Here is a 24,661-nt window from a genome sequence, read left to right as displayed (position 1 = left end):
TACTTGATAAACGACTCTTACTATAAAGACTACCTAAAAACACATGAAATAGAGGTCCCATACGCAGCTTTAAAATTATTTTTATCGTCTGATTTCAAAGTTCTCAACTTACCATTAAGAGAAGATGGATGAAGACCAGGAAAAGATTCTTTCCATGTTAAAAGCAACACATGAAATCATCCTTGCAGCTTGTGACGAAATAAGATGTTACAGAAAAGAACAAGATGTCAGCTAAGATATACAAACCCAAATTCTGACTACAACTAAAGAATTAACAACGCAGAAGGTAACAGAAGAAGTGGAACAATCAAATACTAAAACAGAAGACTCAATTGACCAACAAATGGAATATCCAGAAAAGGGACTGACAACACTGAAAATGGAAAAGACTTTCTATATAAATCAGAAGAAATTTGAGGAGCAAGAAGAAGAACAGACTGAATGGAAGATAAACATATCAGGACAATTATGGGGATTTAGAATAAAAGAGAGACAATTTAAGAATTACAAATGGGTTAGCCCTTCCAAAAAATGGCAACTAAATGGTCTCCCTTATTCCAAACAATATATATAATAATAGAGGGAGATCTATTTGATGATTTAAAACCGCTGACGTGGAAGGCTAGCTGGCAAAGAAAGAAAGCCAGAATAAGGCTGAAGAAAATTGGGGTTTTGATTTATATTTTTATATTACTAATTTGAGGGTCAAATGGAGAAATTGAGATAAGGGAAATTTTGGTCATTGAATTTAAAACATTTGGAAATTAGTTGAAAATAAGGATGCTATTTGTTTAATACTTAAAAATTAGACTCAAAGAAATATATATGTATATAATGAATATGTTTGATTTATTGATTAACTCAGACAATATATATCTGATTTATTTGATTTATTAAAGGGGATACTGTATTATTAATTAGATGATGTAAGATGGGGGGAAATAGATAACTTTTAGGAAATAGAACAAGATTGTACCCAAATAGATGTGTATTTTGAATATTAGATTCTGTTATGAATTGAGATAAAGAAAACTTTGGTTACCTAAAACCTGGAAATTATAAATATCAAATGTTACATTTGAATATTGATGGGAAACTAAAAATTGAGAAAAACTAATAACAGGACATTGATTGATGCAAAGATTGAATGTAAAAGTAATTAAGATATGTATAAGCTAAAATTTATTGATAAATGTAATAATGATGTTTTTATTTCGTTGATAGAATAAGAACTGTATTAGCTTAAATATGAGATAGTAGATATTAAGGGAAAAAGAGGAATATTTGAAGTTGTAGTTTGAAATTTGTACTAAAAATTTTTGTATGTTACTGAACTATTGATTAACCCAGCCACCACACTGCTTTTTAAATACCTAAGTTTAAAATGAGAAAATTAATAAAAATATTATTTAAAAAAAAGTTGTAAACTTGAACTTATTTCCAGTGTGCTGAATCTGCAAAAAAAGAACAATAAATACAGTACTCGGGGTGTCATAAAGAGCTGGTAATAAGTTTAGATCAGTGCTTCTCAACGTTTGTGTGACGGCGACCCCCGTCACACAAACGTTCTGCGCATGCGCGGCGCCGCGCGCATGGGGGTGAGCCCCCCATGTGCGACGCGCATGTGCGACGGCCCCCCCATGCACGGCGCGCGTGCACGGTGCCGCCCCCAGGCGCGACACGCGTGCACGGCGCCGCCCCCGTGTGCGGCGCGCGTGCACGGCGCCGCGAAAAATGGCGGATCGCCACCTTTGGCGACCCCCGAAAAATGGTCGATCAACCCCAAATGGGGTCGCGACCCATAGGTTGAGAACCGCTGGTTTAGATAGTGATAATGTTGTATTACTAGTCAGAACGGGGAGAAAGGCAGCTGTCGTAATAAAAATAATTGTGTAAAGGTTAGCTGCTGTGCAAATTAATTAGCTGCTATATGAGGTCAGGTCCCATGATAACTTGCTGGCCAGAGAAAAGATTTCATTTCCCAAGGGAAGTACCAGATCTTCTACCAGATATTTCTCACGATTATTAAATACTACTTTTGGAGTTGGGGGCTGTTTTCATTTAGCTGTGATGGCTAATCATTATTGGCTATAACTCAGACAAACTCTCTATCAGAGAAGACAGCAGCATGGTAACATCAAGAAACTGATTACTGTGGACAGCATACATCAAGATTATTTTTAAAATGAGGATGAAATAGGGCTTCACTAGATCAGGGGCATCATAATTTGTTTCTTTTAATCTATGGTTAATAAATGAAATGGCATTTAGGCACTGTGGATTATCTCCATATCAGAATGTGATAATATAATACTTGAATATTTATTTTTTAAGGTGATAATGATGTAAAAATGAACAGAGTTTAGGGCATGATTTCACTTTGGATAGATGGTATAGAACAATGACAGTCAGGCATGAAAGATACGTGAGTGTGTGTGTGTGTGTGTGTGTGTGTGAGAGAGAGAGAGAGAGAGAGAGAGAGAGAGAGAGAGAGAGAGAGAGAGGAAAAGGGAGAGGGAGAGAAGGACCAGTTACACTACTCAGCCCTTAATACTTGTTATTCTGAGCAGGAACGTTTGTAACTCCAGCAAAGATGCAGCAATAACAGATGCAGCAGAATTCAGGGGAGGGGAGAACTGAGGAACTAAAGGTCCTCTTCTCCCTTCCCCTTTGGATGACTTGCTATTCTGTTGGGGAACAGGAGAATCCTATTATTAGCTAGTCTTGGGCTGGCTCCTGCCTTTCTAGAATAAACTTGGGGAAGGAGAAAAAGGAAGAAACAGCATGATATCCATCATCATATTCTCCATTCATTCAGTCTCATGCATCATGCAAATTTAATTAATTAATTAATTAGAATTAAATTCCAAGTGCTTTCCTTCTCCGGTCTGAAATACCTGTACAAGCAGGTAGCTTTTCTATTTAGAGAAAAGTTCAAGTGATTGCCCCAGATGCTGGAAAAAGAAGTAGGTACAGAGTTTCATCTCTCCTCAGATTATCCTGTTCCTACCCAGAATAATCAGTGTTTTTCTTTCTATAGCCTAATCTATTAAAATATGTATTTGTTGTAGAGAATCCAACAATCCTAGCCATAAGTTCCTGTAGGAAGCTTGTGGGTTTCCAGAAGAATCTGAATTACAACCCCAAACAGTCTCAAGCTGTTTTCCAGACCTTTATATTTTAACCAAGGGGTGTTGTTTTGTTTTTTTTTTTGGATTTTACTGTTCACCTTGCTCCTTTGTAAGACGAGTAGTAGAAACTGTAAGCTCTGATCTCAAGAGGTCATATGGCTCCTGAATAACTTTTGGGTGGTTGCCCCAAGAATTTCTCTAACACTACCTAATAAAATTGTAGAAAATGTACAGGAAACATAACATAAACCTAGAATAGGCCCGATGTAAAATATAATTAGCCATCCCTGCCAAGCTTACCACTTAAAAAATCCTGAATCTGAATATGACATATGTTTCTTGGGGGTGGCCCCATTTTATAGAAGCTTTCTCCTCTGGCACCCTCAATACTTTTAAGAAGCAAGTTAAATTCACACTATTTTAACAGGTTTCTGGTTCTTAGGCTTTTTGGGGGGGGGGATGACCACCATAATTAGTTGAGTATTAATTATTTTAATTGAGGAGGGATTGTATTTTGACTAATAATCACTGCTTAAAATCTGTATGGATGGGAGTGGATTATAACCATTGCTACATAAAAATTACTATGCTTATTTTGCTTAGCCTAATATAGAAACTTTAAGTGACATTATTGACCCTCCCCCCCCATAAAAACCATATTTGTGTTCTTTTGGCAAAGATGAATAATTCAGAATCCCCAGCAATGCTTCTGTGAATTGCAGAGCAAACCCAAAAATGAGTAAGGAGAAAATATTCTTCCCTTTAATAGTATTTTGTGACACTCTGAGGGCATAATATATACATATTTAAGTGCAGCATGACCCAGAAGTTAGATTTATATACTTGTCCCCTCTGTTAGAATTACAGACTGGCTGAATCAGGAGATGAGAAATAGCAGAAGCAGAACAGGAGTCCATATCTGATACCTTTTTTTTTTTTCAAATTCATGCAGTTGGCTACCTAATTGAAGAGACTGGCAATAGCAGGGATTTAATTTGCAGGCAACCCATTTCATGGAGGATTTAGAAAATAATGAAGAACTCCCCAGAACTGAGTTGGAGATCTGTTATCTCGTTTAGACACTGTAAAGCCGGCCATACACATTGAAACCTTCTCACAATCACATTTGATCTCAGCAACTGGTTCCATCCAGCATCTGGCGGAGGGTGAGGTTGTCCTCCACCACCACAACAAATTGCAACTTGTGGACTCAGCAGTGCCCTGGATGGCAGATCCAGTGTCCTACTTCCAGCTTGTAGCCTCTCACATATGGACTCAATTCACCAGAAATTTTGGGTTGCTTTCCTGCTCTTCCGTTGCCTGGCATTGACTGGGTCAGTTGGCATCCTGGATCCAGCAATACAGAAGCAACTTGACAGCCATCAACTGATCCAGTTTGCTGACCAGGTGAGATTTTGAACAGGGGGCAGAGAATTTCAAAGGATTCACAAAATAGTTGACATTGATCCTCATTACTAATTGTAAAGAAGTCTGGTCAAGGTTCTTTATTATAGTTCTGGAAATCAAGAGAAGATTTGGAGTGGGGGATATTTGGCTTATCAGTATCCATACAGTAATCAGTAGTGCTAATTCTGGAGATGCATTTTGAAAATCTCCCCTTATTTGTTTAAGATTTCCCTCCACCCTTTCTAATTATTTCTTTTCTCTCAAAAGAAATTTACATAGTTTTCAGGGATAGGTTGGAGGTTGAATATTATTATTAATAATATTAATGACATTATTATTAGTGTTGTTGTACCAACATCCCTTTGTTGTCTTTTATATACTTTTTATCCATGGGTCATTTGTGGTTGCTGTTTTATTGTTTCCAGTCTGCATAATTATTCTTATTATTAAAAAAGAAAAAGAAACAAAAGAATAAAAATAGATGCATTGTGGAATAAAATGCTGAAAAAAAGGCTTTATTCCTAAAATTAGAACTGTCAGGATTGAACAATAAGAATTGGAATGTATGGAGCAGCTCCCAAACCTATAACCTTTATCTTTTATAGCAATTTTGAACAATTCCCCTCTCTGCATTTGAGTTAGTGTATGTAGGACAGCTGCCAGCACGGCTGTCCTCTGGGCCCAATCAAGGAGAGATAGTATGAGTAATGGGGGGAGAAAGAGAGGTCAGCGTGTCTATGTTTCCCTATCAATCACCACACCTTCTCTTTCAAAAGGCTCAGGATCCTGCATTTTAAAAACCTTGCCAGTTAGATTTTAGCCTAGCTCCTTGTTTGGCTGACAAGTACCTTGAAGCCTAAATGACCAGTTGCCGCAAGCTCCTTCAGAAAATACTTAACCTCTCTCCAGACACATACAAGTCTTGTAGAATTTTTGTTTCTCAACCTTGGCAACTTTATGATATGTGGACTTCAACTCCCAGAATTCTCCAGCTAGCGTTGCAACGCTAGCTGGAGAATTCTGGGAGTTGAAGTCCACATATCGTAAAGTTGCCAAGGTTGAGAAACACTGAAATGTTTTCAATGCTTATGACTTCCAGGTATATTGGAATTCAGCTCTCATAATATTCCAGCTAGGAATTAGGGTTATCTATTTGTTTGTTTCCATGTTTCCTCAAACCCCTCAAAACAGACTTGCTGTGGGATAAGCAAGATTGAGAGGGGCTTGGCCTGAAGTCACCCATTAAGTTTTGTTGGCCAAAGCTGCACTTATACTTGGCTCACCCTACCCCGATCCAGCTTCTTAACTACTGAAAACTAGAACAGGTAGGCCTCTGGTAAACACAGACTGCCTTAGATAGCCCGACTAATGAATTTTTATGGCATAAAGGTTGGTGGAGTCTGGAGCCCTCTTCACCACAGTAATGCTGGTAGTCTTTTGAAATGCTACTGCAAGATATTAGCTGCCATGGGTTAATAAATCCTCCTTTCCAAACATAGTTCCTGTATTACAGTAAGCTATGCATAGAGCATGCTAATTAGATGGCTTCTCATAATGTATTATATAAACCATGTTTGATAGATCACGATAGATTGGTATGCCTAATAGACAAAATCAAACAAATCGCATTATGGCATATATGAATCCTGCCGCTCTTTTACATAGGGTTGTATAAGTAGGAAGAATGGGAAGATCCCCATTTATCATCTTCCCTATACGCTTGTTGGCCAGGTGTTCATTAGCTGGTGCACAAACTGGCCATGAATCACTCATGCACCAAACGTATGGCAGCCAAGGCCAACAGGTACATTGACATTGAAGATTGGGGCACTGTTTGCATGCTCAATTTCTTGCCCGCTCTCCTTTGGGAGGGCATTTATTTAAACAATTCAATGGCTAAAATAGGCGACTGGCGTAACTGAGGTAAGATGGGCTGGAAGTCCTGCAGTGAACTCAGCCTGAGAATCAGTGGTGTATTTAGATAATTTATATTTCTGGTATTCACGGCTGCTATTTCTTAGTGAAATGTCTTCCTTCTTTGTGCGAGACAATGAATTTGAGTTGTTGCTTTGCTAGCCATGCTGCTAGCCCCTTTGGAGTGTATCTAAAACTGAGTTTAGCAACAGATGTTACATCTTTATATATGGGTAATGTTAAAGGAGAGAGTGTCCTCAGCAAACTGAATACCTCTGGTAACTTTCCTTCCTATTGGAATTATTTGCATTTTATAAATGTATATTGCTTACTAGTAAGTTTGAAAAAATGTCCTGATATTGACATTCTCCAGGCTTATTTTATGATGTGATCCTTGTGACTGGTCATCAGCCAAGGCTGACGTCTTGTGGTTTTAAGTCTATCCAAAGTCCTTCCTTCCTTGGAATGCATCAGGATATATTCATTGCCTCCAATGATATTAGTTGGATATCATTTCACCAGTGATTTACCACATTTTACTTCCAGTTATAGTAAGCCAGCACCAATGCACTTGGCAGCCCTCTTCCTCATGCTTCTGTCTCACATTTTGTCCCCAAAGCTCCACCATTTATGTGCTTTCTCTCCACTTTTGCCTGCCTGTTCCACCATTCAAGAACAGCATCTGGAATGTTAGGCTGAAAGACCATCACAGACCTAAGCACACTGAGAGTCCCTTTTTAGCCAAGTAAATCCGGATCCACACTCAAACTTTGGTCTGCCTCTGATCAGCCAACCTAAGATAATTCCCAGGTAATTATTTTTGGGGGAGACATAATGCAATAGGGTTGGGCCTTGAGCCAGTGCCACTGTATTTCTCCCTTGCATTTGGTGCTGGTCAGTTGAGATCCTGCTTTGATAGATAAGATATAGGTTGGTGCTCAATCCTTGTTTACCCAAAGCTACATAAAGATATCCCATGCCTGCTTTGTAATTTCCATGCATTTTGTACATGCTATCCGCTTTAGTCTTTGGCAATATGAATCAGGTTTCAACTGATGTAAAGTAAATATGAAAATGGCTTTTCTGTTAAGGTAGTCAGGTCCTCAATTGTATCTCAAGAGTTCGGATACAGGATATATTTTGCTTCTTGTCTTGTTCCTCCAGTAATCCCCCAATATTATTTTTGTGCCTGCTTCAACCACTGAAGCTCCAGTTTTTCCCAGAATAGACAGGGATACGGAGGACATTTTGTTTTTTATTCTGGAGGGGTGAGTCTGTTTCAGCTTCAGCCTCAGTGATTAAAATAAATGCAGAAGATAGCAGAATCTAAGTGGCACCCAGACATTTTTGAGTCCCCTCAAGTAAAAGATACACTTTTGTGAAGACTTTTTTTTTAAACAAGGTCAGCATGTTTGATTATGTAATTCAACATAGCCTCCTCTGACTCTTAGTGACTCACCTGGCCAACGAAGATAGTAGGGACTGAGTCTCAGTTCTTTGGCAAGGACACCCCAAAGTTCAGGTAGCAATAAGAATCAGCAGGGGCCTTATTGCTAGGAAACCTGCATTGCAGATTTCACCATGGCCCAAGGTCATATGTAATGACATTTTTAACATGCAACAAAATACTTGCTGTTTAGGCATCATGTCAGGAGATTATGATGAGGATAGGCATCGCAAGGCAATGGAGCTCCTTCATGTGCTGTGTTCCAACACATGTGCTGCCCAGGAGCGTGAGAAGTGCCAGGAACTGACAGGACATGTGGGTCCCATCAACACAGGTGAGAATCTTGATGTATAATATCGACATATCTATAGAGGAAATCGGAATAGAATGATGAAAATTTATGGCCTAGGTCTAGTTCATGGGTCTTGTTGACATGTTGCTGGATTGAAGTAGCACAGAGGTCTCAGTATTAAATTAATATTTTATAAGAACAAGTAAATAACTAAAATATGCCTGTATGTTGGTTTATAGTTCTATGTGACAGAAAGATATTCTGATGAATCTTGTGGGATCATTTGAAAATTTGAACTACTTTTGCATTCTAATTCTTATCACATTTGCTACAATAAAAATCCTGAATGCTCTCTGGAGTCTTCTTGGGAAATGCTTTGAATAAAGCAGTTTAAATGTATTCACTCATGTTGTACAGTGGAAAATATATTCAAGTGGAAGAACCATTATATAATTTGATTACATATGTATTTATTGCAATTGTTATGGTATTTATTGAGAATTCTATATATGTGTCTGTGCCACTGAGCTTTAAATAGTCTTTAAATTAGGATTTAATGGGAAATGTTTTTTCTATTCTTGGTTGTATCTGTGAAAATTTATTTAACCATAAGAGATTTTTTCTTAGGTACCAACAACACTAGGAAACTTGAGTATAAACAGTTAATATATATATATAATAGTAAGATAGAAGGGATGAATGTGGTGCATTTATTGAATGTAAAGTATATTTTGGTATGAAACTATAATACAGTTATGCTTATATTTAGTACTGATCCCAATGAACTGTAGAATTTATGGGGAGGAGGACTTATTTCCCTTCAGTAAAGTATTTTTTACAGTTTCACACTTAATTAAGACTGGCTTTATAATTAGTGTCCAATTAAAAATCTCTGGAAAGGGAACCAAAAAATAAAGGGTGCATAACTTTTTATATGGATGCCACTTCCAGTGCTTGGCAGATCATGACTCAGTCAGGTTGATCTACTTCTAATGGGGGGATAGGGCAGAATTGGGACTCAGGGACAGTTTGATGGTACTACTCAAGAAAGAGTTGAGCTGTCACGTATTCTGCCCACTGGCAGTTGGTGCTGCTAGTCCAGGGTTCTAGGTTCTCTCCAATAGCCAGTAGAATGAGGATAGCTCAACTAACCAAGATGACAGATGGCCATAGAAGGCAACTTATCCCTGATCTTTCATTATGGTATCTGCCTCTCCACTTTTCTCCTCTAGAGATCCTGGTTAGCCTTCTGTCTGTGATTGTGACTTTCTGCGGGATTGTGCTGCTGGGCGTCTCCCTTTTCGTCTCTTGGAAACTATGTTGGATCCCCTGGCGGGATAAAGGATCCTCATCACAAACCCAACGCAAGGAGCATCTTCTCCATGCCCATCTCCACCACTCGCCTTTTGGGGATCTCCTGGCTGAGCGGGTAGAATTGGGTCCCGAAATGCCTGAGAGATCGTACCTCGATATGGATTCCTATCCCGAGGCCAACCTCAAAATTAGCCAAACCTCCCCTGACCTCCCTGTGGAAAGTCAGACGGGTACCAAGGAAGGCAGCATTCCCAATGCCCACTCCCACCAGCAAGTAGCAAGCTTGGCACCCACTCCCAGGTGAGTTGTGAGGAGGGAAGGTTGCAGAGCGAGAGCCCAAGCTGAATCTGTACAGTTGATGTTTATACAGAGGACATACACTCAATGCTATATGTCTAACATTAATAATTGGTGCCTGAGTATTCTTGTTTTTCTTTTCCTGCCCCATTTTTTTTCTTTTATGTAACATCTTCTTAAATTGTAAGCATGAGGGCACAAACTGCGTGATCAGTAAGGTAAGAGCTTTTCAGTCAATATCTTTTAGCCCAGATTCCCAATCTATAAAATGAAAATATAAAGAACAATGAAAATAATGCATATTGCCAGATGATAGTCTGGGTCTCGTGATTGCAATACTGACATCATGAGACCCACACATAAATAATTGGTTCATTATACCAGTGTTTCTCAACCTGTGCAATGTTCAATATGCCTGGACTTCAACTGCCAGAATTCCCCAACCAACTGGCTGGAGATTTCTGAGAGTTGAACTCCAGACATTGTAAAGTTGCCAAGGTTGCAAAACACTGTATTATATAGTATTCTGGAACACAGTGCTGCTTGAAAAGTTGTGGGTTGATTTTAACAGATGCAGTTCTTTAAAAAGTAAAATTTGGCTTCAGAATATAATCATAGATATGCTATATGGGTAAGTAGCCTGTTCACTTGTTCACTGCATTCAGCTTCCTAGATGCTTAGTGTTGGAGGTTTTTAATGGGACTTTGGAAAAAGAGAAAGCACAGTAGCATAAGGAGGCACATAACTATAATATAACCCTATTGCTGGTTCATAAACAAAGGAAGAAGAACTGATAATCAGTTCTTCTCAATTGAATCTGCATATCACAATTCCCAAGCTTTCTCCATTTATCTCTTGTTTCTTGTCCATATTATAAGAAGTGAAAAATTAGTACTAATTAAAGATCTCATACTGAAACAGTTATATGCACATTTAATCAAATTATTAAATCAAGTATATATCCAATTTTGGTTTTAAAGAATAAAAGTGCACCTGCTTTTTGAAAGGCAGATAATATACATGTTACAGCAGGTGCCATCATGCTTTTGTATGCTTTTTTCAAGATTTCATTTGCAAAAATCTGTAAATCTGATGCATCTTTTTATATACTAAGAAGACAATAGATCCAGATTTAGCTACATTAAGAACATACCCCCTGAATGCCATGGCATTGTGTATAATGTAAATCTCAGTGATTTTAATGAATTTACTGATTTGAATTTTAAATCAATTTAAGTTAATCTGTAGACCAAGAAGTATTTGTTACCCTTCTGAAAATTTAAAGCCAGGATGTTGACAGTTGTAACTCTACCCTGGACAGAGGGTTATTTATTTGTGGGGTGAATGTAATGGACATGTGGTTATGTGTCTCTCTGGCTGTATTTTTTTTTTTACTGTTCCCTCCAGGTACAGCACACTGCCACGTCCTGTGACCCAGCAATTGAGCAGCCCAGACACTGGAGTCCATGGTGGAGGAGGAGGAGGAGGAGGAGAAGACAAGGTGGAACAAGTGACCAGCATTGGGCAGATAAAACCTGAACTGTATAAACAGCGCTCAGGTGAGGCAGACTCCAAGAAAGGGGAGGCTCCAAGCTGTGGACAATTGAGCTTTGCCCTCCGCTATGCCTACGGCACGGAGCAGCTGGTGGTCAGGATACTCCGAGCTTTAGACCTACCTGCCAAAGATGCGAATGGATTCTCTGACCCCTATGTGAAAATGTACCTTCTGCCTGACCGTAAAAAGAAATACCAAACAAAGGTGCATCGCAAAACACTCAATCCTATTTTCAATGAGACCTTTAACTTCAACGTCCCCTTTGCTGAACTGCCCTCACGTAAACTTCATTTCAGTGTCTATGATTTTGACCGCTTCTCCCGTCATGATCTCATTGGCCAAGTCGTCCTGGACAACCTGCTGGAAATTGCTGAGCGGGACAATGACGCTCCCCTCTGGCGGGACATCATGGAAGCCAGTTCGGTAAGTGGAGCTGTGACAGGTAGTCCTTGACTTACAACCATTCACTTGGCCACCAAGCGAAGTTACAGTGGCACTGAAAACAGTGTCTTACAACCATTCCTTGTATTTTATAACTGTCACAACATCCCCATGATTATGTGATCCAAATTCAGGCCTCCATATATTTATGATGGTTGCAGTCTCCTGGGGTTATGTGATGGTGATCTTCCCAGCCAGCTTCTAACAAGCAAAGTCAATGAGGAAAAGCCAGATTTGTTTAACGACTGCATGATTCATTTAACAACTGTGGTGATTTGCTTAACAGCCATGGCAAGAAAGGTCATAAAAATCAGATGTAACTCATTTAACAACTCTCTTAATTAGCAACAGAAAGTCTAGTCACAGTTATGGTTATAGGCTGAGGACTTCCTGTACTTGATTATGTGAGAAGTGATGTTCCCTTGAATGATGCATCCCAGGCTTTTGAGTTAAAAGATAAACGTTGACCAATAATGCAAATTGCTCAAGTGATTAAATTCATTGTAATTGAATTAGTTACAAAATTCAGCAGTCTCATTTGGTTAATCAAGCTCTTCAATACTTCAATGCAGCATTTTAGCTTGGTGCACTTCATCAATTCAGTCAATCAATGCAGCTGCATTGCTCAGCTATTGTATATTCATGAATCAATAATAATAGTTGCCTCAAAAGGAAGGGGGAAGTTTTTTTGTAAACATTTCCACACTATGAAAGACGATTTTGCTCTTTCAGTGGAGAGAGCCCAGCTAGGCTCACAAAAGAACACAGTAGCACAGCTGTGCTTCGTTGGTTGATATCCCTCCTGAGCACCGTTCAGATAGTGGTGGTCCCGTTAGAGTGAAGACAAAATGAGGAAGGGAGCATTGCCCTTATTTGCTTCATTTGCTCCCACTGAAAACATTTTTAGTTACAGTTCAATGTTACAAAGCTCAGGAAGAAGACACAATTATTTTTTAATTATAATAAAAGAAATAAAATGCCATTGAAGCAGCAGCTGATTGGGGCATGAAGAAGATTTTGATGCCTGCTAGCTTTTAAAATGATAAGCAGAAAGAGGTGAAGCTTTCTCTACTTATTTAAAAAAGCTGTGATTAAGTTCACAATCCCCACCAACCACAAGGGGATATTACTTTTTTAGCACAACTACTGCTAGGTTGAAATTATATTTTACACCACTTTCAGATTCATTACTAGGATAAAGTGACTACTAAACCAAGCCTCCAATTTAAAAAGGCTAATTTTTCCTGGCACCCAGTTTACAATATTTTTTTCTATTTTGCTTCTAATTCTTACAGAATTCAAAAATATGGGGCAAATGTTCAGGTACTATTCTGACCAGCTAAAGTATTTAATCAATGAAAGCACAGTTCTGATTGGCAGATTACAAGTGGTATGTAAACTAGATAAAGAAAGGCAGAATATCTTCTGCATATCTACAGAAGAGATTTCCCGTTGGTTAAACACAAAGTTTGGTTTGCACTCCGGAAGTTGTCTATGGTTAGTGCCCATGGGAAACATTACTATTTTACATCTGAAAAAGCACTGGGGATATCTTCAGGCTAAGAAATGTAGTAGAAAGGATTCTGAATCATTCTTACATATATAAGCACTGTGTATTCATATATATTGAGTTATGGACAAGATCAGGAGAGCAATATAACCTGCTGGACAAGACTTATAATGTACTTTCACTGTGAAACACAAACTCTGTAGAAATTTGGTATAACTGCAACTTTATCATTGTTGCTAGGCACATAGTAATAGCAGTAACAATCATTTGTACGATGTGCAAGATTAGTTTTTTCTTTAAAACATTCCTAATTAAGGTGAGCTTTCACAGCTCATGAGCTTCACTCTTGGCCTGCTCACTACCAGCTCTGTAGGTAATAGTGTCTTCAAGATTCAGAAAGCTTCTCGAACCCATCCCCTTGCTTTTTGCTTGCAAAAAAAAAAATAGTTGAAAGGCACTCACATATCTCTTCTGTGCTCTGGCCTCAAAATTGTCCTGATTCCAAAATATAAGTGCAGGGAGGTTGTAAAATGTTTTGGTTACTTAAAAATGTACACAGTATCTGAGGAATGGAATGATATAAAAGGATTTGTGTGGGCAGAGGTGAAAAATGGGAAATGTCATGAACAAGGGAGGGTTCCCTGAAGGGAATTGGTAAGACCAAAAGAGAATATGGGAGTGGGTGGTTTCAGTAGGTTTCTTACAGACATCCACCTATTGGGTTCTCCCTGCTCCCATTCTTCCCCCTCCCCATTCCTTCCCCTTGAGCTTTCTCAAAGAGCAACTCGTCTTGCTTTTCTTCTTCTCCCTCTTTGTGCATATTTTTAGCTAGGCTCTTATTCATCAAGCTGGTGGTTAATTAGGGCAGTCAGGTGTGCAGCAGCCATTCCTCCCCATCCTGTCAGCAAATGCCTTTTCCTCACAACTTCAGATTTCTCCTTCCTTCTATCATGTTCAACAATTGTCATGATAGCCAGTCCAAGTTTTTTAACTGCCTTCTTTCTTTCCTTCTTTCTTTCCTTCCTTCCTTCCTTCCTTCCTTCCTTCCTTCCTTCCTTCCTTCCTTCCTTCCTTCCTTCCTTCCTTCCTTCTTTCTTTCTTTCTTTCTTTCTTTCTTTCTTTCTTTCTTTCTTTCTTTCTTTCTTTCTTTCTTTCTGCCTTTCTCCAAAAGCCTGAAGTATCTTCCTGGGTGAATATAGTTCTCACTGATAGTGTGATTTTTCCTGAGCTTTAGCAAATCAGCTGATTATAGGGTGGAGGAGAAAGCAGTGGAAGGGAGGAAGACCAAATAAATGTTCCCGATAGGATTAGGGAATAGGAAATTAACCCTGGACCTTAGACAACTGAAGTAGGAAACCAATCTTCACCAACTTCTGGCTGGGGAACTTCTGGCTAAAGACCAGGAGATGGTTGCAATATTTGTTCAATAGTTAAAACACCATAACTCACACACAAGAAGGAGCATCTGGTAGGCACATGGAGGAAACTGAGGATGCAAATTGTGGCCCAACGTATCTGGATGGGTGCAGACTGAGGAAGGCTGCCTTCACATCCAGTCTTGTTGAAGTTTCCTAAGATTCTCATTTTAGAAATGGAATTATATTGCACCAGGGGTTTCTCTGTTCAAGATATGCCATTCCATTTGATCTTTCATCTAATTCCCAATGTTGCTTGTTTTCCCTCCTGCAAATCAGAGCACCCAATTCTTTAGAGACATATGTGACATAATCTATTTCTTAGGGTTTCTCTCCCACCTACCCAACACTTTGAAGTGTTTCCTCCCGGTGCCTACCAGATGCTCCTTCTTGTGTGTGAGTGATGGTGTTTTAGCCACATATGCAACAGTACTTCCGAATATTGCAGTGAGGAAGTATGACATTGCATTTGAGTATTTGAGCCTTATAGGTATTGGGCGTTTTTAGAATCTGGATATGAACTGATATATATAACAGTTCCCCATCCCACTCCCATTTTTTGCATCTCCAGTGCTAGAGGTGCAGCGATTGAGGCTGTGGAGCCATATACTACCCTGAGAATTCTGATTGATTAGATTATATTGAAGCTACATCCAAATTTTGAAATCAGTGAAATTTAACTAGGAAATTATTTCAGTTTATTCAATACGTTACTAAATCTGTTTTTTGTTATTGTGAAGACAAAACACCCAGCATTAGGCAGGGGTAATAGCTGAAAGAAGTAGTGAGTGCATTTATAAACTATGTACTTATGAAGTAAGCTTTAGGGATTTTTTTTCCCCTCTCCCCAAGACATCGTTATCAATGAATATCCAGTGCAGACAATGTTGGACATGTCACAGTTTATTCAGCTTGTCAACAACTTTGTCACTTATAATAAATAAGAATCATCTCCTCCCCCCTCCAAGGAATTTAAGAAGTAAGTGTTATGGCATAACAGTATTATGGTATCTATGTTTCTCCTAAGTGGTGTTGATGAAAGAGCCATAGTTCACTGGCAGAACACTTGTTTTGCATACAAAATATTAATTGAACTTTGTCTGTTCCTATGTTAGCCTTGGGAAAGCTGTTGTTTGTCAGTGTAAAGGAAAGACTTTGTGTCTTCCCTTTTGATTATTGTTCACCTCAATCAGGAAGCTAATATAGTCAGAGGTTTGTAATATTTATAGAGCTGCCATCCTTTTGGTGAGTATAGTATTATGGGGCTAATTCTTCTGATGATGGAAGACTGGCTTGTTTCAAGCACCTTTCTATATTCCTGTTTTTAAAAAGTACATTGCAACTTGCCAATTTTGTTAAATTAATGAGCAAAACCTGAGTTACTTTGAACAGATTTTGGTGGATATTCTTTGCTTCCATTTTATGTTTCCTATCACGAGTTATGGCTTATTTGATCCAGTGCATCTGTGCTTCTTAGGAGCACCTAAACTGCCTGTCAGGAATGGAATAGTGAAAGAAATAAACTATATTTATCCATTTCCCGACTCTCTATCTACCTGATGCCCTTCATGTGTTAATCTGCAATTCTTTTACTTGATAATCATATCATATAACCACCCACTCTTTATAATCCTCTGCTGGTAAGCATTTCCATGAACATATATATATATATATATATTTTATGGAAGTTATAAATCTCTCTCTAGACTTGCTCAGGTTTGTTATCTTTGGTTTCAAGAAGGTACAGAATGTGGTTCCTGAATCCCAATTTTATCTTCATAACTATTCTATGGCCTAGACTGAGAGATAGCTACAGGTACTAAAACACTATGTCATATTAGTTCATTAGTTAGGCAATGAATTCACAGGCCCACACATCAAAAGGCAGATTGCAATATCATCATCATCATCATCATCATTAAAGTCGGAAGGGACCTTGGGGGGTCATCTAGTCCAACCCCCCTGCTCAGGCAGGAAACCCTATACTATTTCAGACAAATGGCTGTCCACTCTCTTCTTAAAAACTTCCAGTTTTTCACAGCTTCTGGAGGCAGTTTGTTCCACTGATTAATTGTTTTAATTTAGTCCTTCTTTCCTGAATGCCTCTTCTACAGCAAAAGGAAAGATAGAACAACCAATGAGAAAACAGGAGGGTTAAAAGTGAAAGTGTTCACTTGGATTTCCCCATATAAATCCATAAATGAGACAAGGCAATTGCCTAATCAGTCTTTTCTGGAAATACCTTAAGTAATGACTTATATAAATGGAATAAATCATGGATGAATCATCAAAAGTGTTTTATATTAATCAGTGTCAGCTCACTTTCATATATTTAAATTTGTCAGATCCAGAGGGTTGCTGTAGTTATGGACAATTATATATTACTATCACAAGAGTGGAAGGGAGTGACATTTTCAGTTCAGGAGGGGAGCAGAGGTTGTATAACATTGAAGTGTGCCTCCAGTGACTTAAATACCTGATTATTATCGAAGCTCAGCCAGCTACTTAGTTAACAGGGAATCCCATTGTAAAGCTATCTACAGCTTCTGCAGCCATAATTTTAGCACATTGTCTGAATCGAGTCCTTTAAATCTTTATATAGGTCAGTTGTTTAGGCGTAGCAACAGGCAAACAGAGACATTTTATGCTTTGTTAATTTGGGATTCGGTTTAGTTTGCTCAGAGTGATATAGAGGGAGTGGCCTACTGGAATGACAGTCTTCCCCATGACTTAGGTGTCTGAACAGGAAGCCAAAGACTGACCATTCTAATTTGAGCCTCAGTGCACATAGTTTTATCTGGCTTCAATCTGTGTCTCTTTACCAGTGTTTAGAGAAAGATGGCTGTTTTCTCATCTTGCTTCCTCTCCTTTTCCTCCTCCCAGATATATCTCCCTGCCTTTGAGCCAGCAATAGTCCATTCACGCTTCACCCTCCTGCTCTTAGCCTCACATTCCTCTGTAGCTTGGCCTGGATGAAGGCCCTGATGGTTTAGGAGTGCTGCTGAGGAAAAGGAAGGGGAAGAAATAGAAGGAGAGAAATTAATTCATATTGATGAGGCTGCAAATAGGACTGAGCTGGTAAAAGAACATAAAATATTGAGAAGAAAGCAATGCCCTACTAGGTCATTGGGGGGAAGAGGGGGCAAAAATTCCTTTGCTTTCCCTTTCATCCTGAACTTTCATTAGAGGTCCTGGGCTGAATTCCAGGGATTTGTCCATAGTATGATGCTGGAAATCCCAACCAGTAGGCTCCTTGTCCCACATTTTTGTTTTGGAATTGGCTGGTTCTTTTGTGTCAAAGCTACTGTGTCTTTAATACCAATACCAGAAGAAGGAATGCCACAGGTACATCTTGATGTTCACATGGGGAGTAGTTTAATTTCTGACTGCTGGTGGTGAATTGCATGTAGCATGCAGCATCGAGCACTGTGGTATAATACTTTCCTTCTATGCAAATTATAGTTTTGATTAAGATGACCTTTTAAAAAATCTGTACTGTCACTGTGCTGTCACTCATACCATTGTGGTTTTCTTCATTGAAGTGGGCTGTACCACCTCTAATTTCAAATATTTTTTCCTCTCTCCTCTCTCCATGCACCCAAACAACCTTTTTCCTCCTTATCTTCTTCCTCCAGGGGCCAGGAAGATGCTTAAACATTATGTAGTTTTCTTTCAAAGTTTAACCATTTTTTGTTTTGGGTTGTGGTGGTATTGATTTTTTTTCTTCCTGATGTTCTATATGTTCATTATTCTAAAGAAACCCACCTTGGGAAGGATTTGATCTGAAAGGCAATGTATCAATATTTTAAAAAGATAACGATTCCCTCTGTATTATTTATTAAGTTATCTGCAGATCGGCTATATAAGTGGACCCAGGTTGCCATGCTTAATGGGAGAGCACAAGAAACAAGGTGGATCTTCTCCAATCAAGAATCTGCCATATGCTTTGAATTCTTTGGTCCTCAGAACTCTTACCTAAAATGGAAGTTGAAATCAAAACATCTGGAGAACACTTAGTTAGGGTCAGGCTGTATCCAGTTTGGGAGAAAGATCAAAGCCTTGGATGAAGACATTGAAAATCTGACTCATTGAAAAATTGTCTCCAGTTTCACCCCTTCACTCTGCAGCCTTTCTATTTTCCAAATGCAAGGTTCTTTCAGGTGTAATCTGTTGCCAATTATTGCCTGGAGCATCTACCAGAAGGGTCAAACCCCAGTTTCCTCCCTCTCTCTTACATACACATTCACACACTATCCTTTCTCTCAAGAAGTTTGCTTTGGAGGCTAGCAGGAAAGAAACAGCAGCACTTATTAGAGGCCTGGATTGTTCCCCTGCCAAGGATGTTTCAGAGTAAGCAAAGGGCATCTTATGGTGTCTGGTGTCAACAGACCTGAGTTCGGTGGATCAATGGCCTGATTTACCATAAGGCACCTTCCTATATTCCTCATTGGGGGCTTTCCCAACTAAACCTGCGCTGCTCATTAGAATTAGATGTTGTGGAGGAAAGTTGTGTACCTGTTAATATTTCAGAACAAGGAACATGGATCTAGTTAAGTCAATGTGCTTTGCATAGCACAATGTGCTGCTCTTTCTTCCTCAGGCTCTAATGCACATTCGTCTCTGAAATCCTAGAAAGATAATCTTCATGTAGCTGCAGCTAAACAAGATAGACCAGTGGTTCTCAACCTGTGGGTCAGGACCCCATTTGGGGTCGAACGACCATTTCACGGGGGTCGCCAAACAACGCAGTCCGCCATTTTTTTCCCCCTTTTCCTTAGCTGTGCTACTCCCTTTTATTCTATTGGCTTTTGAAAGCCAATAGAATAGACTCTCTTGAATAGAGTCTAATTCTATTGGCTTTCAAAAGCCAATAGGAATTGTCCAGGCTGTCTCTGCCCTGCTGAGCCCGCCAAAAGTCCCATTCTGCAAACGGTGCTGCACCAGTTGAGTAGTCCTCGACTTACGACCGGTTGAGTACTCGACTTACGACCGGTTGGGGGTCGCAGCATTAAAAAGGTTGAGAACCACTGAGATAGACAGATAGTGATCATTTAAAATTTATTTTATTAAAATTACAGCAAGGAATTACATCAAGGAAAGAGAAACTGTTTTGAGACTCACTACACCTACTAACTAGGAAGTCATTTGGTTAAGTGCCCACAATGTGCTCCCTAAAATCAAGACATGTCTATAGATCAGATATAGCACTGATAGTTAATCCATGTTAGCCTAGGTTACAAGTCATCTTTCTGAGCTGCCTAGAGGCCTCAGGAGTTGTGCCTGTTGGCATTGAGATATCATTGAAAAGGACAGGGCCAAATGTTCAGATCTTCTTTTTTTAATTTGGTTTGCGGTTTGCGGATTATAAGGCACTATTCATCATACATGAACCTTACTAAGGTAACTTCTCTAGCAGCCCAAATTCGTAGGCAAACCTGTGTATTGGTAATCTAACTTTTATTTTATCAATTTTTATATGTAGTTGTTATTTCCCCAGTCTTGATAATGATTAAAATGCTTTTCTTCCTATTAATACAAATAGCAACTTTGGCTATGAAACTCCAACTTTGAAAAATCATAATTATTTTGCGATGTTCATACTCACCAAGTGTGAGACAGGTGGTCCTGTCTTGTTTAGCAGTTGTTCAAAGTTACAAACATTGAAAAAAAGCAACTTTGCAAACTAATCCTTGCATTTACAACCATCACAGTGTCCTGCAGCTATACGGTCACCTTTTTCAAGTTTCATAGCCAACTATCAACAAGTAGAATTAATGGAGAATGTGGGAATGAAATGCAAGTCACAGTCACATGATGTCCTGCTTAACAACCACATTGATTCAGTTAATGACAGAGGCAGAAGTAATATTAGTCTGAGGCAGTCACTTGTTTGTTTGTTTTTTGCTTAGTGACTGTGCAATGGAATTACCGATTCCAATTGTGGTCAATAATAAGGACTGCATCTATATGAAAGATGGAGAAAATTCCTTGACAGGGTAGTCAATCCTTTGTATTAGACTTTTTTAAAAAAAATGGGTATAAGTAGTCCTCGACTTATAGCCTTTAATTTAATGACCATTCAAAGTTACAACAGTACTGAAAAAAGTGATTTATGACTGTTTTTCACACTTACAACCATTACAGTATCTTCATGGTCACATTCAGATGTTTGGCAGCTGGTTCATATTTATGACGCTTGTAGTGTTTTGGGTTCATATGACTGCCTTTTGTGACTTCTGACAAACAAAGTCAATGGGGAAGCCAGATTCATTTAACAATCGTGTTACTAAACAGTTGCAGTGATTCATTTAACAACTGTGACAAGATTGAAAGGTTGTAAAATGGGACAAAACTCACTTAACAACTATTGTGCTAAGCAATGGAAATTTGGGCCCCCAATTGTGGTAGTTTACAGCCTTTAGACAACCTGTACACAGATTCTCCCTCTTAAATATTTTGACTTCCCACTTGTGACAGATGGCCTTAATATTTTCCATTGAAAAGATATGTTGGTGTGTATGTATTTAAGTGTTTGTGTGATGGGAATATGAGGAAATAGTTGTGTGAAGAAACTGAATGTGTAATAAGCATTTCTTATCAGTAACAATATTTCTTACCATTTAATGAGGGAATTGCTTTGTTTTTGTTCATGTTTATTTTCTATGGCATGTTTGTCTAAAAGTTGTTTGGTTGTTGTTTGGTTGTTGTTGTTGTTTTAGTTATATAAAGCTGCACAGATTTTGAAAGGGAAACAAAATTATTTTAAGCATTCAGATCCCTGAATGGTTGAGTCTGACACTTTTTTTCTCAGAGTTTTAAAATATGGAGAATCAGCATATTACAGTAGGGTTAGAAATAGAACTTGTGGTTCCCAGATATTTTTAGATTCCTATAAATTTCACCCAGGAGGGAATATTTATCAAGGACAGGCATTATAGTCCAACAGTATAGAAGACCATTTCTATGGCAATCAGCTATTTTGCCAATTATATAAATGTCACTGATTGTCCTTTAAAACAGGGATCTCCAACCTTGGCAACTTTAAGACTTGTGGACTTCAACTCGCAGAATTTCCCAGCCAACATGGCTGGCCAAGGAATTCTGGGAGTTGAAGTCCACAAGTTTTAAAGTTGCCAAGTTTGGAGACCCCTGCTTTTAAAAAAAAGGGTTCTAACTGATGATCCAAATGAAGCGAGTGCTGAGAATAGTTCCTGAGAATATTTTGGTAGGAAAAAAAAATGTTCTTAAATCAGGTTGCCAGCCAAAAATGCTCTTTTCTAGGAGCATTGCAGAAGTGCCTAGTAGAACTCGTCACAGATCTCAAAATAGAGAGTGCTGGCCAGATGTTTTGGACTAAAATTTGAGCAAGGATTTCTGATGTAAAGGGGTTACAAAAGATATATCCAAAATACTGAGAAATATGTAAAGAGAAAGGAATATGACTTTGAAGAGAGAGGCCAGATCTGTTACCAAACAAGGGAAAACATGGCTTAAACAGGGAGAAGGAATACATATGCTGCTCAGGCAGGCACCCTCCTAATTCACTTGGATATAATAGGAGTGGGGAGGAAAGCACAATCAAATGTGCAAGATTCTGTTATTATAGCCAGTGTTGATAGCTTTCCTATTTCTTGATTTGGTCTACATTGTGGGACTGACAAGAATAAAGATAAGGAGGAGGGAGAACATTCAAGGTTGTAAGATTCTGTTACTGTAACCCTATAATAAAAGTAGTTTTAATGTTCATTACTTTGTGCTCAGGTTTGATCTACCTTGAAGGACTGACATCAATCTTGCAACTCTGAAAGTTTTTCCCCATCGTCTCTGCCTTTATTCTAAAGAGAACTAGGTAGAGTCATTGGGGGTCATTGCTTTCTCAAATTCAATTCCTGATTTGGGATGAGATTTCTCTTACCTGACTATTGCTTTGGCTGTGGCTTTTTCTCCTCTTCTTCAAGGTTATTCTCACAGCCCATTACACCTACTCTAATCTCATACCTGATTTAGCTGCTATCAAAATTGAAAATAATACAATATATTGAATGCTTGCCAGAATACAGCAAATCAGTAGTATCTTTTCTAAGACTTTTCTATATGTGTGTCTGCATGAATGAAGTGGGCATTTGTTTCAGCCGTCTTCCCGATATGAGATCTGCAATGCAAGATGTGGTCCAGGTACAGCTGGCAGAAAGCTATCCAACCTCTAATTCAATACTTTCAGTGAAGGTTTTCTTTTTTAAACTAAGGACCTGAAACCATTCCGTTTCTTTTCTCATCTTCTCATAGGAAAAAGCAGACCTTGGGGAGTTGAATTTTTCCCTCTGTTACCTCCCCACCGCGGGTCGTCTCACAGTTACCATTATCAAGGCTACCAACCTCAAAGCCATGGACCTGACTGGATTTTCTGGTGAGCATATGTGACAAAGTTTGGGTTATGACCAGCAGTTCCTGAAGCAAAACAGCTAGGCCATTGGCAGTAGAGCAATAGCTTTGACTCAGAGGGTGGTTACCCAGGGGGAAAAGGACAGTAAAATGAGGAAAGAAAGCTGAATATCAGAAGTGAAGTGTCAGAGGATTGTCAGTTAGGCAGTCAGATTGTCAGGATAGATAGGAGAAGACAGAAGAAAAATTAGAATGTACTAATATATGTCTATGGTTTGCTATAGATTAATTAAACATTCTGACTCCGGTTATTTTAAAAGTAGTAAAAAAATATAGAAATTGACTTCTCCCTGCTCTTCCCCCTTTTTTTCTATCCTACGTCAGTCTGTGCTAAAAAGGAACTTTTGGGGAAATGGAAGAATCCACTATGGGATATTATGTGTAAGAATTTGTGCAATGAAACAGTTTTTTAGATTTAATGTTCTTGGTTTTGAAAAATGCAGACAGCGTTTCTGAGCGGGAGCCTTAAGAGAGGAATCTCACAGCCAGGGAGGTAGAGTTTAATTTTTTCTTACCTCTATTACAGTCTGTCTGACTTTCCCTGCTTTGAACTATGTTAAAAGCAAAATCACATTTTATATGACATGTCTTTGGGCCTCTGTTCTCTTGCTAAAACAAATTCATGAATGGAGTATGCTTCTAAGGGTACACCTGAAGTCATTTTTTGCAGTTAGGTCTGGTTAGTTTATTTCAAGGTTTTGGTAAATTGGAATCCTGTTCTTAATAAATTTGGAGATGGGATGGCAGCAGAAAATGAACGGCAGAGCTTCTTGGTGTGTTTTGATTTCACAGAAACCTGTGTAGGCTTTAACAAAGAGGGGATTCAAATGAAGGTAAGAATTTGAGGTCATCAGAAGTAAGAGCAATGCCTTGGGGGATTGGCAATCTAGTACCCTGCAGATCTTTGGGATGTATCTCCTAAACCTTAATTCTTGCCATGCTGTTTGAAAGCTAAAATTCGAGACTTCTAGGGAGCATCAGGCTCCTTATCCCTGCTATCAGGAAAGGAGGCAGCATTTAAAATTAGGGCAGAGAAAGCAGCAAAGGGGGTTACCGAGGAGGAAGCAAGATGAGTGTAAGATGGGTCCTATTATGCTTCATTGCTATTACAAGGACACAGTTCAGCTTCAAATGAGCAAATCTGTCAATTTTTGTTTTATTCAGCATCTCTTTTTTCACCATATTAACTATGTTTGGCCTGTTTTCCCAGCAGTTTGTAAATGTTGTTGTCTATTTCTTCTAATAAATAGTTTCTTATATGTGCTTTTCCTTGAATGTTTTTTTCATATAGTCTTTTTTATGATAGACTTTTCATAACATATGCTTTATCTGTGCACATTGTTCCTTAAACTGTGCCCTTTGCACATTTTTTAAAAATTGTAATCTGCATTCTGTGGGAGCTGTGGTTTATTTTTGGTTTGCTTGTACGTTTGGGAGAGATGAACTCAATCAGTTTGCATAAACATTCAGATGGAATGAATTCTTCTACTGCCTCT

General features: G+C 38.7%; 1 protein-coding gene across 8 annotated transcripts in view; it reads left to right on the top strand.

Annotated features, from left to right (window-relative positions):
- Nucleotides 1-24,661, top strand: part of SYT3 (synaptotagmin 3) — a 61,716-nt gene that overhangs the window by 24,014 nt on the left and 13,041 nt on the right. For 5 of the 8 annotated variants that reach the window (XR_005558717.1, XM_039360184.1, XM_039360180.1 and 2 more), the window contains exons 2-6: nt 4,084-4,538; nt 8,093-8,233; nt 9,424-9,805; nt 11,210-11,780; nt 23,010-23,130. Coding sequence is in view for 7 of the 8 variants with exons in the window: in XM_039360184.1 (XP_039216118.1) it covers nt 8,098-8,233; nt 9,424-9,805; nt 11,210-11,780; nt 23,010-23,130 (1,210 nt within the window). In the remaining variant the exon portion in view is untranslated. The remainder of the gene's footprint in view (nt 1-4,083; nt 4,539-8,092; nt 8,234-9,423; nt 9,806-11,209; nt 11,781-23,009; nt 23,131-24,661) is intronic. The other 3 variants (XM_039360182.1, XM_039360183.1, XM_039360186.1) reach the window with 2 other exon arrangements.

This window comes from Crotalus tigris, unplaced genomic scaffold (assembly GCF_016545835.1).
Source record: "Crotalus tigris isolate CLP2741 ecotype Arizona unplaced genomic scaffold, ASM1654583v1 scf7180000019161.1078591, whole genome shotgun sequence".
In the NCBI taxonomy this organism is placed as follows: domain Eukaryota; kingdom Metazoa; phylum Chordata; class Lepidosauria; order Squamata; family Viperidae; genus Crotalus; species Crotalus tigris.
This window is presented reverse-complemented; position numbering and strand designations above follow the sequence as displayed.